Here is a 19,321-nt window from a genome sequence, read left to right as displayed (position 1 = left end):
GTCACTAATTCTAACATGGCCATCACATTGTCACTAATTGTAACATGGCCATCACATTGTCACTAATTGTAACATGGCTATCACATTGTCACTAATTGTAACATGGCCATCACATTGTCACTAACTGTAACATGGCCATCACATTGTCACTAATTGTAACATGGCCATCACATTGTCACTAATTGTCAGTAATTGTAACATGGCCATCACATTGTCACTAATTGTAACATGGCCATCACATTGTCACTAATTGTAACATGGCCATCACATTGTCAGTAACTGTAACATGGCCATCACATTGTCACTAATTGTAACATGGCCATCACATTGTCACTAATTGTAACATGGCCACCACATTGTCAGTAATTGTAACATGGCCATCACATTGTCAGTAATTGTAACATTGCCAACACATTGTCAGTAATTGTAACATGGCCATCACATTGTCAGTAATTGTAACATGGCCATCACATTGTCAGTAACTGTAACATGGCCATCACATTGTCAGTAACTGTAACATGGCCATCACATTGTCAGTAATTGTAACATGGCCATCACATTGTCACTAATTGTAACATGGCCATCACATTGTCACTAATTGTAACATGGCCATCACATTGTCACTAATTGTAACATGGCCATCACATTGCCACTAACTGTAACATGGCCATCACATTGTCAGTAACTGTAACATGGCCATCACATTGTCACTAATTGTAACATGGCCATCACATTGTCACTAATTGTAACATGGCCATCACATTGTCACTAATTGTAACATGGCCATCACATTGTCACTAATTGTAACATGGCCATCACATTGCCACTAACTGTAACATGGCCATCACATTGTCAGTAACTGTAACATTGCCAACACATTGTCAGTAATTGTAACATGGCCATCACATTGTCAGTAATTGTAACATGGCCATCACATTGTCAGTAACTGTAACATGGCCATCACATTGTCAGTAACTGTAACATGGCCATCACATTGTCAGTAATTGTAACATGGCCATCACATTGTCACTAATTGTAACATGGCCATCACATTGTCACTAATTGTAACATGGCCATCACATTGTCACTAATTGTAACATGGCCATCACATTGCCACTAACTGTAACATGGCCATCACATTGTCAGTAACTGTAACATGGCCATCACATTGTCACTAATTGTAACATGGCCATCACATTGTCACTAATTGTAACATGGCCATCACATTGTCACTAATTGTAACATGGCCATCACATTGTCACTAATTGTAACATGGCCATCACATTGTCAGTAACTGTAACATGGCCATCACATTGTCAGTAACTGTAACATGGCCATCACATTGTCACTAATTGTAACATGGCCATCACATTGTCAGTAATTGTAACATTGCCAACACATTGTCAGTAATTGTAACATGGCCATCACATTGTCAGTAATTGTAACATGGCCATCACATTGTCAGTAACTGTAACATGGCCATCACATTGTCAGTAACTGTAACATGGCCATCACATTGTCAGTAATTGTAACATGGCCATCACATTGTCACTAATTGTAACATGGCCATCACATTGTCACTAATTGTAACATGGCCATCACATTGTCACTAATTGTAACATGGCCATCACATTGCCACTAACTGTAACATGGCCATCACATTGTCAGTAACTGTAACATGGCCATCACATTGTCACTAATTGTAACATGGCCATCACATTGTCACTAATTGTAACATGGCCATCACATTGTCACTAATTGTAACATGGCCATCACATTGTCACTAATTGTAACATGGCCATCACATTGTCAGTAACTGTAACATGGCCATCACATTGTCACTAATTGTAACATGGCCATCACATTGTCAGTAACTGTAACATGGCCATCACATTGTCACTAATTGTAACATGGCCATCACATTGTCACTAATTGTAACATGGCCATCACATTGCCACTAACTGTAACATGGCCATCACATTGTCACTAATTGTAACATGGCCATCACATTGTCAGTAACTGTAACATGGCCATCACATTGTCAGTAACTGTAACATGGCCATCACATTGTCACTAATTGTAACATGGCCATCACATTGTCACTAATTGTAACATGGCCATCACATTGTCAGTAACTGTAACATGGCCATCACATTGTCACTAATTGTAACATGGCCATCACATTGTCACTAATTGTAACATGGCCATCACATTGTCACTAATTGTAACATGGCCATCACATTGTCACTAATTGTAACATGGCCATCACATTGTCAGTAACTGTAACATGGCCATCACATTGTCACTAATTGTAACATGGCCATCACATTGTCACTAAGTGTAACATGGCCATCACATTGTCACTAATTGTAACATGGCCATCACATTGTCACTAATTGTAACATGACCATCACATTGTCACTAATTGTAACATGGCCATCACATTGTCACTAACTGTAACATGGCCATCACATTGTCAGTAACTGTAACATGGCCATCACATTGTCACTAATTGTAACATGGCCATCACATTGTCACTAATTGTAACATGGCCATCACATTGTCACTAATTGTAACATGGCCATCACATTGTCAGTAATTGTAACATGACTATCACATTGTCACTAACTGTAACATGGCCATCTGATCTTTTATTGCTGAAAACAAATGGTTCAAAGTTTCCTTCTCATTTCTACATGTTTCTAAGTCATTTTCACATGTTTCTAAGTCATTTCTACATGTTTCTAAGTCATTTCTACATGTTTCTAAGTCATTTAGCATGATTACGAAATGAAATTCAAAAATGACATGAAAACATTCACTCATTTTAATTTAACTGACCAACCAACCCATCGTGTTTAATGTATTACAATAAGAAACACAAAATTACGGTAAGTATAGGCAACCTTAACATTAGTCTGCAGTCATGAAAGGGCTAGCCGTTGGTCTGCTTAGAAAGAAAAAAGGAACGTCTGAATCTTTCAGGATACCTTAAATATATCATACACAATTCTACACTTACAACTCATTTCATACACAATTCTACACTTACAACTCATTTCATACACAATTCTACACTTACAACTCATGTCATACACAATTCTACACTTACAACTCATTTCATACACAATTCTACACTTACAACTCATTTCATCTATTCTACACTTACAACTCATTTCATACACAATTCTACACTTACAACTCATTTCATCTATTCTACACTTACAACTCATTTCATCTATTCTACACTTACAACTCATTTCATACACAATTCTACACTTACAACTCATTTCATACACAATTCTACACTTACAACTCATTTCATACACAATTCTACACTTACAACTCATTTCATCTATTCTACACTTACAACTCATGTCATACACAATTCTACACTTACAACTCATTTCATCTATTCTACACTTACAACTCATTTCATACACAATTCTACACTTACAACTCATTTCATACACAATTCTACACTTACAACTCATTTCATCTATTCTACACTTACAACTCATGTCATACACAATTCTACACTTACAACTCATTTCATCTATTCTACACTTACAACTCATTTCATCTATTCTACACTTACAACTCATGTCATACACAATTCTACACTTACAACTCATTTCATCTATTCTACACTTACAACTCATTTCATCTATTCTACACTTACAACTCATTTCATACACAATTCTACACTTACAACTCATTTCATCTATTCTACACTTACAACTCACGTCATACACAATTCTACACTTACAACTCATTTCATCTATTCTACACTTACAACTCATTTCATCTATTCTACACTTACAACTCATTTCATACACAATTCTACACTTACAACTCATTTCATCTATTCTACACTTACAACTCATGTCATACACAATTCTACACTTACAACTCATTTCATCTATTCTACACTTACAACTCATTTCATCTATTCTACACTTACAACTCATTTCATCTATTCTACACTTACAACTCATTTCATCTATTCTACACTTACAACTCATTTCATCTATTCTACACTTACAACTCATTTCATCTATTCTACACTTACAACTCATTTCATCTATTCTACACTTACAACTCATTTCATACACAATTCTACACTTACAACTCATTTCATACACAATTCTACACTTACAACTCATTTCATACACAATTCTACACTTACAACTCATTTCATCTATTCTACACTTACAACTCATTTCATCTATTCTACACTTACAACTCATTTCATACACAATTCTACACTTACAACTCATTTCATACACAATTCTACACTTACAACTCATTTCATACACAATTCTACACTTACAACTCATTTCATACACAATTCTACACTTACAACTCATTTCATCTATTCTACACTTACAACTCATTTCATCTATTCTACACTTACAACTCATTTCATCTATTCTACACTTACAACTCATTTCATCTATTCTACACTTACAACTCATTTCATCTATTCTACACTTACAACTCATGTCATACACAATTCTACACTTACAACTCATTTCATCTATTCTACACTTACAACTCATTTCATCTATTCTACACTTACAACTCATTTCATACACAATTCTACACTTACAACTCATTTCATCTATTCTACACTTACAACTCATTTCATCTATTCTACACTTACAACTCATTTCATACACAATTCTACACTTACAACTCATTTCATCTATTCTACACTTACAACTCATTTCATCTATTCTACACTTACAACTCATTTCATACACAATTCTACACTTACAACTCATTTCATCTATTCTACACTTACAACTCATTTCATCTATTCTACACTTACAACTCATTTCATACACAATTCTACACTTACAACTCATGTCATACACAATTCTACACTTACAACTCATTTCATACACAATTCTACACTTACAACTCATTTCATACACAATTCTACACTTACAACTCATGTCATCAATTCTACACTTACAACTCATTTCATCTTTTCTACACTTACAACTCATTTCATCAATTCTACACTTACAACTCATTTCATACACAATTCTACACTTACAACTCATTTCATACACAATTCTACACTTACAACTCATGTCATCAATTCTACACTTACAACTCATTTCATCTATTCTACACTTACAACTCATTTCATCTATTCTACACTTACAACTCATTTCATACACAATTCTACACTTACAACTCATTTCATCTATTCTACACTTACAACTCATTTCATCTATTCTACACTTACAACTCATTTCATACACAATTCTACACTTACAACTCATTTCATCTATTCTACACTTACAACTCATTTCATCTATTCTACACTTACAACTCATTTCATCTATTCTACACTTACAACTCATTTCATCTATTCTACACTTACAACTCATTTCATCTATTCTACACTTACAACTCATTTCATCTATTCTACACTTACAACTCATTTCATCTATTCTACACTTACAACTCATTTCATCTATTCTACACTTACAACTCATTTCATCTATTCTACACTTACAACTCATTTCATACACAATTCTACACTTACAACTCATTTCATCTATTCTACACTTACAACTCATTTCATCCATTCAAACTGTTATAATAGCTTTGACAAACAATAGGTACAGAGAGGGCCTTGCAGTAATTTCACCCTAGGGATTTTGTACATGTAAAGTTTTCTAACATACATGAATACATTGTGTGGAGGTGGAGATATCACTGACTTGTCTAAATACCTTCATCATACAACACTTGAAATAACTCTATTGTCTAAATGTAGTCATATATCCCTATAAAGCCTGCAATTAAAGCTTTCCTATTGTCACTAGCTAGCTTACAATTGCAGTCATCCTTCACTTCAATGTTAGTAGTTGCAATTATCGTGTCTACAGCTTTAAAAAACAGTTGATGTTCATGTTTATCTTTGCTACTTATGGTAAAAAGTACACCATAGGTAGTTTTTAAAATGTTTTAATTCATTCATGATTCTGCAATGATATTTTAATATATCATTTTGATTGATTGATGTGAGGGTTAAAATCTAAAGTGTCAAAGCCACATGGTTTGGCCACATGTACTGTAATTCTTATTAAGATAATAGTTGGAGAGAAATGCCAAGCCCACTTCATCCACTGATGAACAAACACTTCAACTCTACTACCTATAATTTTATGGTGAATAACTGATATCACCTACACTGGCATCAGTCCCTTGGTACATTTATTTGTCTCATATCAGGGAGCTCAGGCTCAGTTTGTTTTGTTTACATATACAAATACACGAGTAAACAAACACAAATAAACAAGTAAACAAACAAACAAACAAACAAATACACACACACACATACACACATACACACATACATACATACATACATACACACATACATACATACATACATACATACATACATACATACATGGAAAGCTTTTAGAATGATGGGTTTTATCAAACGTACACGTGCCAATTTTTCCAACATTTCTACATTAAGATCTTTATATGTGACCCATGTTAGAAGCCATCTTGAGTACTGCAGTGTAATTTGGTCACCATGGCAAGTAACTCAAATTGATAAAATCGAACGTGTACAGCAGAAATTTATTAAATTTTTATGTTTTAAATCAAATGTGCAATATACTTCAATAGATTACGATTCACTATGTGCTAGGTTTAAGCTTCCCCCACTGGTGAGGAGGCGAAAGTTTTTAGATGCTATTTTTGTTTACAAACTGGTCAATTCACGCTATAATTGTCCATCCATTTTGTACAAGGTTTGTTTTAATGTACAGAGCAGACAGTTACGTAATAACCATATCTTTCGCATCAGTGCCTCCAGAGTAAATCTGAGAAAATATTCCCCAATTTTAAGATGTTTAACCACTTGTAATGACATTTTTAAAGCAAATCCAAACATAGATTTATTTAGTCCTGTTTCCGCCTTTCGGCGTGTGCTTCAGGCTGCGTGTTTTTAATAATTTTTCCTGTTTTGTTGTTTTTATTTCTGTGTTTGCCTTTTATGTCATGTCACTTCTGTTATTGCTACCCCTTGTTTTATCTTTTTAGTGCTTGTTTTTCCTTATTTGTTTTTAAAGGTGCCTGTAAATGGGCTTTATGCCCGTTGGTTTACCTGAATAAATAAATACATACATACATACATACATACATACATACATACATACATACATACATACATACATACATACATACATACATACATACATACATACATACATACATACATACATACATACATACATACATACATACATACATACATACATACATACATACATACATACATACATACATACATACATACATACATACATACATACATACATACATACATACATACATACATACATACATACATACATACATACATACATACATACATACATACATACATACATACATACATACATACATAGTACAACGTTCAATTACAAATGTATGTCGGGGCATAAAGTTGCTTATTTGTAATACCAACTAGCTAGATTTGTTTTATCCAAATTCCAATTTCAGCGTTCCCTACTTCTTAACTTCGCACTCTTGTACTCCTCGTCATCTGTTCAACCTGTAGGCTGTAAACTGTTTTGTTTTGCATGGACAGCTCACGATTGTCCTCAGTAAGCCGGCTTTGTTGACTGATAATACATTAACACCTATTGTATTTATAACTACTATAGTTGGTGTAGCATGCATACATGTGCCTTAGGAAACGCAGCTATGCGACCTAACCGCATTTGACCTCACACAGCCCTTCAATTCATTATATTTCTAGAGTATAACACTTCAAAACTTGGCAATACTCACCAATCGTACAGTGAATTTCCAGATCATCTAGTTTGTACTTCCGTTCACCGTCTTCTTGGACATCAGGAGGAGGCAACTCTTTTACCTTATTTTGGGAACGCTTCGCAGATTTTCCTCTGATCCTAGAGGCAGCCATCTCCCAATCGTCGCGGCTATCACAAAACTTCGATTTTCACTCGTAGTCAATTAATGTTTATACAAGTCTACGCTATATCCTTGAAATTGTCGCTCATTTACTCCGTGATTTCAGGATTATGTGTGACATCTTCTCAGATCAATTCGTATTTAACCATCATAGATCCAAACTCCTGCTGAGTTTCAAACACTAAACACCAGCACAGTAAACTGCACTTCTACCACAGTACCAGCGTAAAAGTTTGCGTGTCAAGTTGTACGGGATATATATTGAGTGTAACGACGGCTTAGTGGAATGACAATCTTATGAATGGCTGTTCCAGGACTCACCTCTACTCCCTAAGCTCGATCCCTTGCTTGACTTGACTTGTAGGGCCTGCGCCAATATCATTCTCGCAACCAGATGTGTTAGTACACGTGTATTAAAGTTCTACACTTCGAAATAGGGACCGGCTCGTTAGGGGTGGACCATTTGATATCCTGGGGGGGTACCGGGTGTGGAAGATTTCGGGGGAAAAAAGATGCCAAATGGAGTTGCTAGCGGAAAAAAATCCGGATATGAGTGGGTGATGGGAAAAAAAGATGGACCACTGCTGCTAGACAAAAATGTCTTGGCAGGGAAATGATGCACAAGTGCAAGTATAATGTTCAACCTGCTCGTACCTCTCCAACCAGGACACTTGTCAGATCATGACAAACATTTTCAAACACATGTCAGGGACCAGACAGTTTCATTGGCCTGTGGTACATATATATATTTGTTCTTGTCTCTGTTTCTTTCATAATTTTTTTAAATATTACTTCATGTAAGGGTTCAAACATAACTATACATAAAATTCTACATATACATGTATTACCTAGCTACCACACTAGTTACACAACATAGCCCACTTTTATAACATGGAAAACTTATTTAAAAAGTTATATTTACTTTAGCTTTACGAAGCTTGGCAATATTACCTCAGAGGCTATGAATAACCTAAACATTGCCTAAATAGAAACAAAAAACTCCAGATCTGCCAGGGGGAAACCCTTGGACTCCCTCACCCCAGAGGCTACTCATTCGTTAAACCAACAATAAGATTCACCAAAGTTGGTAAAAAACTTCTAGGGGGAGACCCCCTAGGACCCTCACAGGAGGTAGACATGTCCCAGTCTCAAATCAAAGTTCTTTCCTCCACCTCTCACTATCAAGATGCTATAGAACTTTATTTCAAAAATGTTTCAACCATATGTAGTTGCTTTTTACATGTTAGAGCTGTCTTGTAAAGCTTGCAAATTATTGTCTGAAAGTGTCTGTGAATAGCCTGAAAATTGCCTTTAAGAGTAAAAATCTCCCAGGGGCTTCTAGGGGAGACCGCCTAGAACCCCCCCCCCCCCAAGATGCCATGAAATTTTATTCACGGAGGTCAGTGACTTTTTGTCGGCCCAATGGAAAAAAAAGACTGAAAACCCCCTATCCACCCCCCCCACCCCCCAGGCTGGAGAAACTGACCGGTCTGTTTGAATGTTTGAGCTCACCAATCAAGTTTCCGATTTGCATTTTCAGTGTGTCATCATACCATGGCATAAAAACTGTCAATGATGTTTATTTAATTGAAAATCAAATATGTATTGAAATATGTAGTTTTCTAAATATAATCTGTGCATGATAGAACAGCATTTTTTACTCTCTGTATTATCCTGTGCGAAAACCAAACAGACCAGATGTAAACTGAATGTCTTCCGTAAGGGCAAAGTTTTGAGATTGTCGTTCCTACAGACAATTGTTGGAATACAACAGAACATATGTAATAAGTTATTTTTTCTCATTGATTGCTATTTGCTCATTGCTGTTAGTGATCTCCTGGCCAACCACAACATGTACTGTGACATTTGTTGAGAATGTAAAAAAAATAAGCGCATCGTCGTAACACTTTAGACAACATTTCCTGACTAGAAACTATTTTTTCCTTTTTAGTAGCCTACAAAAATATGCCAATAATTTATTAAAACTAAAAGCTACATTAGTAATATTTTCAGGACAAGTGCGCTTTGGTATCACAAATGCATGAATCATATTATATTGAATTTGAAGCGTGCATTCTTGAGATATAGCCTAATTACCGAAAACCATTAATTATGTAAATTTCGCATTGATATTCTTGGGATGTTTACCGAAACCTAATCAGTTCTTGTCACTACCCTACAGAATACATGCAATAAATTTCGTTTGAATTGAGCCAGTCGTGTTTTAGAAAATGGTGATAAAGTCGCACCGCTTTAGACGACATTTCCTGACGAGAAACTATTTTTTTCTTTTTGTGGCCAATCGAAAATATGCCAATATTTTATTAAAACTAAAAGCTACATTAGTAATATTTTCAGGACAGGTGCGCTTTGGTATCGCAAATGTATGTACCAAGTTATAATGAATTTGAAGCGTACGTTCTTGAGATATAGCCTAATTACCGAAAATCATTAATTACGTAAATTGCTAATTAATATTCACGGGATTTTTACCAAAACCTAATCAAGTCTTGCCATTACCCTACGGAATACGTCTTCAAAATTTAGTTTGAATTGAGCAAGCCGATACGGAGAAAACGATGACACAGACAGACAGACAGACAGACAGACAGACAGACAGACAGACAGACAGACAGACAGACAGACATACATACATACATACATACATACATACAGACAGACAGACAGACAGACAGACAGACAGACAGACAGACAGACAGACACACACACACACACACACACACACACACACACACACACACACAGACTTCCACCCATAAATATATCTCTTCCTTACGGAAGAAAAAAAGGTTTTCATGGGTATTTATAGAGCTACAAAGAAAATTGGTATGCTTCCACATTTTTTAAGGTATTTGATTCTATGATTTTACCAATAACTTATGGCGCAGAAGTGTGGAGGTTTGATAAATATGACTGTTTAGAGAGGAGAGAGTGAGAGAGAGAGAGAGTGAGAGAGAGAGAGAGAGAGAGAGAGAGAGAGAGAGAGAGAGAGAGAGACAGAGAGAGAGACAGAGACAGAGACAGAGACAGAGGGAGAGAGGGAGAGAGAGAGAGAGAGAGAGAGAGAGAGAGAGAGAGAGAGAGAGAGAGAGAGAGAGAGAGGAGAGAGAGACAGAGAGAGACAGAGGGAGAGAGAGAGAGAGAGAGAGAGAGAGAGAGAGAGAGAGAGAGAGAGAAGTGTAGAGGTTTGATAAATAATGTTTAGAGAGGGTGCAGTTGTTTGCATGTCGTAGCTTCTTGGGAGTTCCAACAAATACACCAAATGTAGCTGTCTTGGGAGAGTGCGGATGATACCCTATTTACCTACACACAGCAAACAGATGCAATAAGTATTGGATAAAACTGTTCAAAAATGGATGATTCTAGGTATCCAAAGAAATTTGATATAAGATGTTACTTAATATTGACTACCAGGTATAAGATCCAAACCAACTTGGGTACATCATGTTAAAAATTTATTACACCTAGGTAACTTAGAAGAGATGTGGTCAAATCAAACCAATGTTGACAAAAACATTTTAATGAAAACTTTTGCTGAAATTTTTAGGAGATATTCGTATGAAACCTGGCATAGTGAAATCTGTACTCTTGATAAGTTGACATACTTACAAGTATTTTAAGACTGCACTTGAACTGGAAAAATATCTTTTTCTAGTCAAAATACCGCCACATATCCACATGCTTGCTCGATTTCGTTGTTCCTTCCACTTTTTAGAATTACAACTGACCGTAAACTTGGAACTGACAGAAACCAAAGGATTTGTTTGTTGTGTGAGAGAAATGAAATCGAAGATGAATATCATTTTCTTATGATTTGTCCATTTTTTTATATTCAAAGAAAGAAATACTTTCCTATGGTCTATATTAACCCACCAAATGAAGGAAAGTTTATTCAGCTCAGTCATGTCAACATAAAATAAAAATACGGTACAAATGTTTAGCAGCATTTGATTTTCATGCAATGAGTTTGAGAAATGAAATAAATGATATGTTCATTCACTAAGTTTTATACAATATCTTGTAAGTTGCTGTTTTCTAGATCTGTTCATTCACTAAGTTTTATACAATATCTTGTAAGTTGCTGTTTTCTAGATCTGTTCATTCAGTAAGTTTTATACAAAATCTTGTCAGTTGCTGTTTTCTAGATCTGTTCATTCACTAAGTTTTATACAATATCTTGTAAGTCGCTGTTTTCTAGATCTGTTCATTCAGTAAGTTTTATACAATATCTTGTAAGTCGCTGTTTTCTAGATCTGTTCATTCAGTAAGTTTTATACAATATCTTGTAAGTTGCTGTTTTCTAGATCTGTTCATTCACTAAGTTTTATACAATATCTTGTAAGTTGCTGTTTTCTAGATCTGTTCATTCAGTAAGTTTTATACAATATCTTGTAAGTCGCTGTTTTCTAGATCTGTTCATTCAGTAAGTTTTATACAATATCTTGTCAGTCGCTGTTTTCTAGATCTGTTCATTCAGTAAGTTTTATACAATATCTTGTAAGTTGCTGTTTTCTAGATCTGTTCATTCACTAAGTTTTATACAATATCTTGTAAGTTGCTGTTTTCTAGATCTGTTCATTCACTAAGTTTTATACAATATCTTGTAAGTTGCTGTTTTCTAGATCTGTTCATTCAGTAAGTTTTATACAATATCTTGTCAGTTGTTGTTTTCTAGATCTGTTCATTCAGTAAGTTTTATACAATATCTTGTCAGTTGTTGTTTTTCTGTATATAGCAGTGCAATTTATTTTGGGCTGAATGCCTAGAAGTACTGAATAAAGACCATACATATAATCCTTAAAAAAATGTCTGTTTGGACGAAAACTAAATCAAAATAAAGCCTGTGAAACAACAATAATCTCAAATGAATTAAAACTTGTTTGAATTAAATAATATTAACATTGAATAAAGGCGTGCCATACTGAACAGCTTGCAATACTGAATGGCTTCCCATACTGAAGGGCTTGCCACGTACACTGAATGGCGTGCCATACTGAACAACATGTCATACAGAAGCCCAACATCCATATCCCTTTGAGAATTAAATCCATCAGCCTATCTCACTAACCCATATATAGCACTCACTCACTCACTCACTCACTCACTCACTCACTCACTCACTCACTCACTCACTCACTCACACACACACATACACATGTCACACACACACACACACACACACACACACACACACACACACACACACATGCTCACACACAGCACGCAGCATATTATATCTATTGATACATCATATATCAACGCTCAATAGTTTTTATCATTAACTTTTAGGCTTAGTTATGTTTACAAACAAGCAATCAAAAATAAACAAAAACAAACAAATAGACAGACAGACGAAAATTGAATAAATACTAACAAGCATTCATAACAGTACCCTATATGCCCTATATACCATATATACCCTATATGCCCCATATGCCCTATATACTCTATATGCCCTATATACCCTATATACCCTACATGCTCTATATGCCCTATATACTCTATATACCCTATATGCCCTATATACTCTATATACCCTATATACTCTATATACCCTATATGCCCTATATACTCTATATACCCTATATACTCTATATACCCTATATGCCCTATATACTCTATATACCCTATATACCCTATATACTCTATATACCCTATATACCCTATATACTCTATATACCCTATATACTCTATATGCCCCATATGCCCTATATACTCTATATGCCCTATATACTCTATATACCCTATATACTCTATATACCCTATATGCCCTATATACCCTATATACCATATATACCCTATATACCATATATACCCTATATGCCCTATATACTCTATATACTCTATATACTCTATATGCCCTATATACCCTATATGCCCTATATACTCTATATGCCCTATATACTCTACATACTCTATATGCCCTATATACTCTATATACCCTATATGCCCTATATACTCTATATACCCTATATACTCTATATACCCTATATACCCTATATGCCCTATATACTCTACATACTCTTTTTGCCCTATATACTCTATATACCCTATATGCCCTATATACTCTATATGCCCTATATACTCTATATACCCTATATACTCTATATGCCCTATATACTCTATATGCCCTATATACCCTATATGCCCTATATACCCTATATACCCTATATACCCTATATGCCCTATATACTCTATATACTCTATATGCCCTATATACCCTATATGCCCTATATACTCTATATACCCTATATGCCCTATATACTCTATATACCCTATATACCCTATATACCCTATATGCCCTATATACTCTACATACTCTATATGCCCTATATACTCTATATACCCTATATGCCCTATATACTCTATATGCCCTATATACTCTATATACCCTATATACTCTATATGCCCTATATACTCTATATGCCCTATATACCCTATATGCCCTATATGCCCTATATACCCTATATACTCTATATGCCCTATATACTCTATATGCCCTATATACTCTATATGCCCTATATACTCTATATGCCATATATACCCTATATACCATATATACCCTATATGCCCTATATACCCTATATGGCCTATATACCATATATACCCTATATGCCCTATATACTCTATATACCCTATATACTCTATATGCCCTATATACCCTATATGCCCTATATACCATATATACCCTATATGCCCTATATACCCTATATGGCCTATATACCCTATATGCCCTATATACTCTATATACCCTATATGCCCTATATACTCTATATGCCCTATATACTCTATATGCCCTATATACTCTATATGCCCTATATACCCTATATACTCTATATGCCCTATATACTCTATATGCCCTATATACCCTATATACCCTATATACTCTATATGCCCTATATACTCTATATGCCCTATATACCCTATATGCCCTATATACTCTATATGCCCTATATACTCTATATACTCTATATACCCTATATGCCCTATATACTCTATATACCCTATATGCCCTATATACTCTATATGCCCTATATACTCTATATGCCCTATATACTCTATATGCCCTATATACCCTATATGCCCTATATACTCTATATACCCTATATACCCTATATATTCTATATGTCCTATATGCCCTATATACCATATATACCCTATATGCCCTATATGCCCTATATACTCTATATACCCTGTATGCCCTATATACCCTATATACCATATATACCCTATATGCCCTATATACTCTATATACCCTATATACCCTATATACTCTATATGCCCTATATACTCTATATACCCTATATACTCTATATACCCTATATACTCTATATACCCTATATACTCTATATACCCTATATACTCTATATGCCCTATATGGCCTATATACCCTATATGCCCTATATACTCTATATGCCCTATATACTCTATATACCCTATATACTCTATATGCCCTATATACTCTATATGCCCTATATACCCTATATGCCCTATATGCCCTATATACCCTATATACTCTATATGCCCTATATACTCTATATGCCCTATATACTCTATATGCCCTATATACTCTATATGCCATATATACCCTATATACCATATATACCCTATATGCCCTATATACCCTATATGGCCTATATACCATATATACCCTATATGCCCTATATACTCTATATACCCTATATACTCTATATGCCCTATATACCCTATATGCCCTATATACCATATATACCCTATATGCCCTATATACCCTATATGGCCTATATACCCTATATGCCCTATATACTCTATATACCCTATATGCCCTATATACTCTATATGCCCTATATACTCTATATGCCCTATATACTCTATATGCCCTATATACCCTATATACTCTATATGCCCTATATACTCTATATGCCCTATATACCCTATATACCCTATATACTCTATATGCCCTATATACTCTATATGCCCTATATACCCTATATGCCCTATATACTCTATATGCCCTATATACTCTATATACTCTATATACCCTATATGCCCTATATACTCTATATACCCTATATGCCCTATATACTCTATATGCCCTATATACTCTATATGCCCTATATACTCTATATGCCCTATATACCCTATATGCCCTATATACTCTATATACCCTATATACCCTATATATTCTATATGTCCTATATGCCCTATATACCATATATACCCTATATGCCCTATATGCCCTATATACTCTATATACCCTGTATGCCCTATATACCCTATATACCATATATACCCTATATGCCCTATATACTCTATATACCCTATATACCCTATATACTCTATATGCCCTATATACTCTATATACCCTATATACTCTATATACCCTATATACTCTATATACCCTATATACTCTATATACCCTATATACTCTATATGCCCTATATGGCCTATATACCCTATATACCCTATATACTCTATATACTCTATATGCCCTATATACCCTATATACCCTATATGGCCTATATACCCTATATACTCTATATGCCCTATATACTCTATATACCCTATATGCCCTATATACCCTATATGCCCTATATACTCTATATGCCCTATATACTCTATATACCCTATATACTCTATATACCCTATATGCCCTATATACCCTATATACTCTATATGCCCTATATACTCTATATACCCTATATGCCCTATATACCCTATATACTCTATATGCCCTATATACTCTATATACTCTATATGCCCTATATACTCTATATGCCCTATATACTCTATATGCCCTATATACTCTATATGCCCTATATACTCTATATGCCCTATATGCCCTATATACCCTATATGCCCTATATACTCTATATGCCCTATATACTCTATATGCCCTATATACTCTATATGCCCTATATACTCTATATGCCCTATATACCCTATATACTCTATATACCCTATATACCCTATATGCCCTATATACTCTATATGCCCTATATGGCCTATATACCCTATATACTCTATATACTCTATATACCCTATATACTCTATATACCCTATATACTCTATATACCCTATATACTCTATATACCCTATATACTCTATATGCCCTATATGGCCTATATACCCTATATACCCTATATACTCTATATACTCTATATGCCCTATATACCCTATATGGCCTATATACCCTATATACTCTATATGCCCTATATACTCTATATACTCTATATACCCTATATACTCTATATGCCCTATATACCCTATATACTCTATATGCCCTATATACTCTATATACTCTATATGCCCTATATACTCTATATACTCTATATACCATATATACTCTATATACTCTATATGCCCTATATACTCTATATGCCCTATATACTCTATATGCCCTATATACCCTATATACTCTATATACCCTATATACCCTATATACTCTACATGCCCTATATACTCTATATACCCTATATGCCCTATATACCCTATATACTCTATATGCCCTATATACTCTATATGCCCTATATACTCTATATACCCTATATGCCCTATATACTCTATATGCCCTATATACTCTATATACCCTATATGCCCTATATACTCTATATACCCTATATGCCCTATATACATGGGGTATAAAACCGTATAATTATACAATTGTGACATTTCGACATATATTATAAAACATCTAGTAATTCTTGTTGTTGATAATGCCTTGTAATTACTGTTGTTGATGCTTGTCAGTATTTATTTACTTGTTTTTTTTCATAAACATAACAAAGCCCAACACCTGTACATTGACCGTAAAATTAATATAATGGTTCCCTCTATGGCATGATCAGAAAATCACAATCACAACGTCATTGATGATAGGTCGCTATAGCAATGCCCCGATGATAGAAGGTCGACATAGCAACAGGCACCACAACACATATTTAGCGTTATTGGTGAAATTTGGCACTTTTCAAGAATCATAGCATCCTTCTGACTTCAATTATCATTTTGAAAGCAACATACGATACTATTAAAACAAGCTAAAAGTATCATCAACATTTATAAGTTCCTTGGGAGATTTAGTTATTTATTTATTTATGGCTCATAATCTTCAACTGTTTTGAGTTTGTTATTCAACTTTTTAATAACCTTTTCACAGTTATTAGTTGTTCCTAAATATTCACACCTGACTAGTTTGCAATCACTCACTCAGACTATCATTTCATATAAATGTAGTTTATTTATATACAGAATGGCAAAACGCCTGCTTGACATGAGCAAGGCTAGTAGAGACTATATGTTTGTTTTTACAGAGTGGTCAAAAACATTGCCAAGGGATACAAGACTCATCCTCTGAGCTGGTTGAACCGATTGGCCCGACCTTACTGTTTTTGTTGTCCATTATGAGAATATCAAGCAAAACCAAAGCTGTGAAGTGACAAAAATGTTTAAGTTCCTTAGTGTAGCTGTCAGTGAAGATAGACTATGATGTGTTAAAAACAATTCAGAAGGTCATTTCTATTGAAAAAAACAGTGACAAGAAGAAAACACATACGTTTATTAACGAATGGCAAAATGTTGCCATCGAGTCAATGAAAAGTTTGTTAGCACGGCTACCAGAGTCATCTCCAATACCTTCTAAACCTTCTAAACTATGTCACCAATGCACTTATCATTTGACAATTATTAGAAGAATAAGACTTGTAACTTGTAAGTGAAAATACTAGATGGCTAGGTTATCTAAACATTTCAATTTTAACATAGACCATGGAGAGAATGTCCAATGTCTATGATTTTAATGACGGGTTCACTTGATTTGTGTATGTGATAAATATCAACCATATTTATATTAATTACATCACAATTATGCCCCACAATATGTGAATGGCAAGAAGCAAGCACAACAGTGAGGAGAATTTATACATACAAACATACACACACACACACATACATCTGTACATACATACATACATACGTACATACACACACACACACATACATACATACATACATACACACACATACATACACCCACATACATACATACACCCACATACATACATACATACGTACATCTGTACATACATACATACATACATACATACACACATACATTCACACATACACACATACACATACATACATACATACATACATACATACGTACATACACACACATACATACATACATACATACGTACATCTATACATACATACATACATACATACATACATACATACATACATACATACATACACATACACACACATACGGTACATACATACATACATATATACATACATACATACATATATACATGCATGCATACATACATACATACAT

General features: G+C 34.6%; 1 protein-coding gene across 2 annotated transcripts in view; it reads right to left on the bottom strand.

The window, feature by feature from the left end:
- LOC144441920 (cAMP-dependent protein kinase catalytic subunit PRKX-like) overlaps nt 1–8,241 on the bottom strand; it is a 156,980-nt gene extending 148,739 nt beyond the window's left edge. For both annotated transcript variants that reach the window (XR_013481588.1, XM_078131186.1), the window contains exon 1: nt 7,834–8,241. Coding sequence is in view for 1 of the 2 variants with exons in the window: in XM_078131186.1 (XP_077987312.1) it covers nt 7,834–7,969 (136 nt within the window). In the remaining variant the exon portion in view is untranslated. The remainder of the gene's footprint in view (nt 1–7,833) is intronic.
- Between the last annotated feature and the right edge of the window lie 11,080 nt (nt 8,242–19,321).

The sequence above is a fragment of the Glandiceps talaboti genome, chromosome 11 (assembly GCF_964340395.1).
Source record: "Glandiceps talaboti chromosome 11, keGlaTala1.1, whole genome shotgun sequence".
NCBI lineage: Eukaryota > Metazoa > Hemichordata > Enteropneusta > Spengelidae > Glandiceps > Glandiceps talaboti.
The sequence above is the reverse complement of the archived record's forward strand: the minus strand, read 5'-3'. Positions and strand labels throughout refer to the sequence as shown.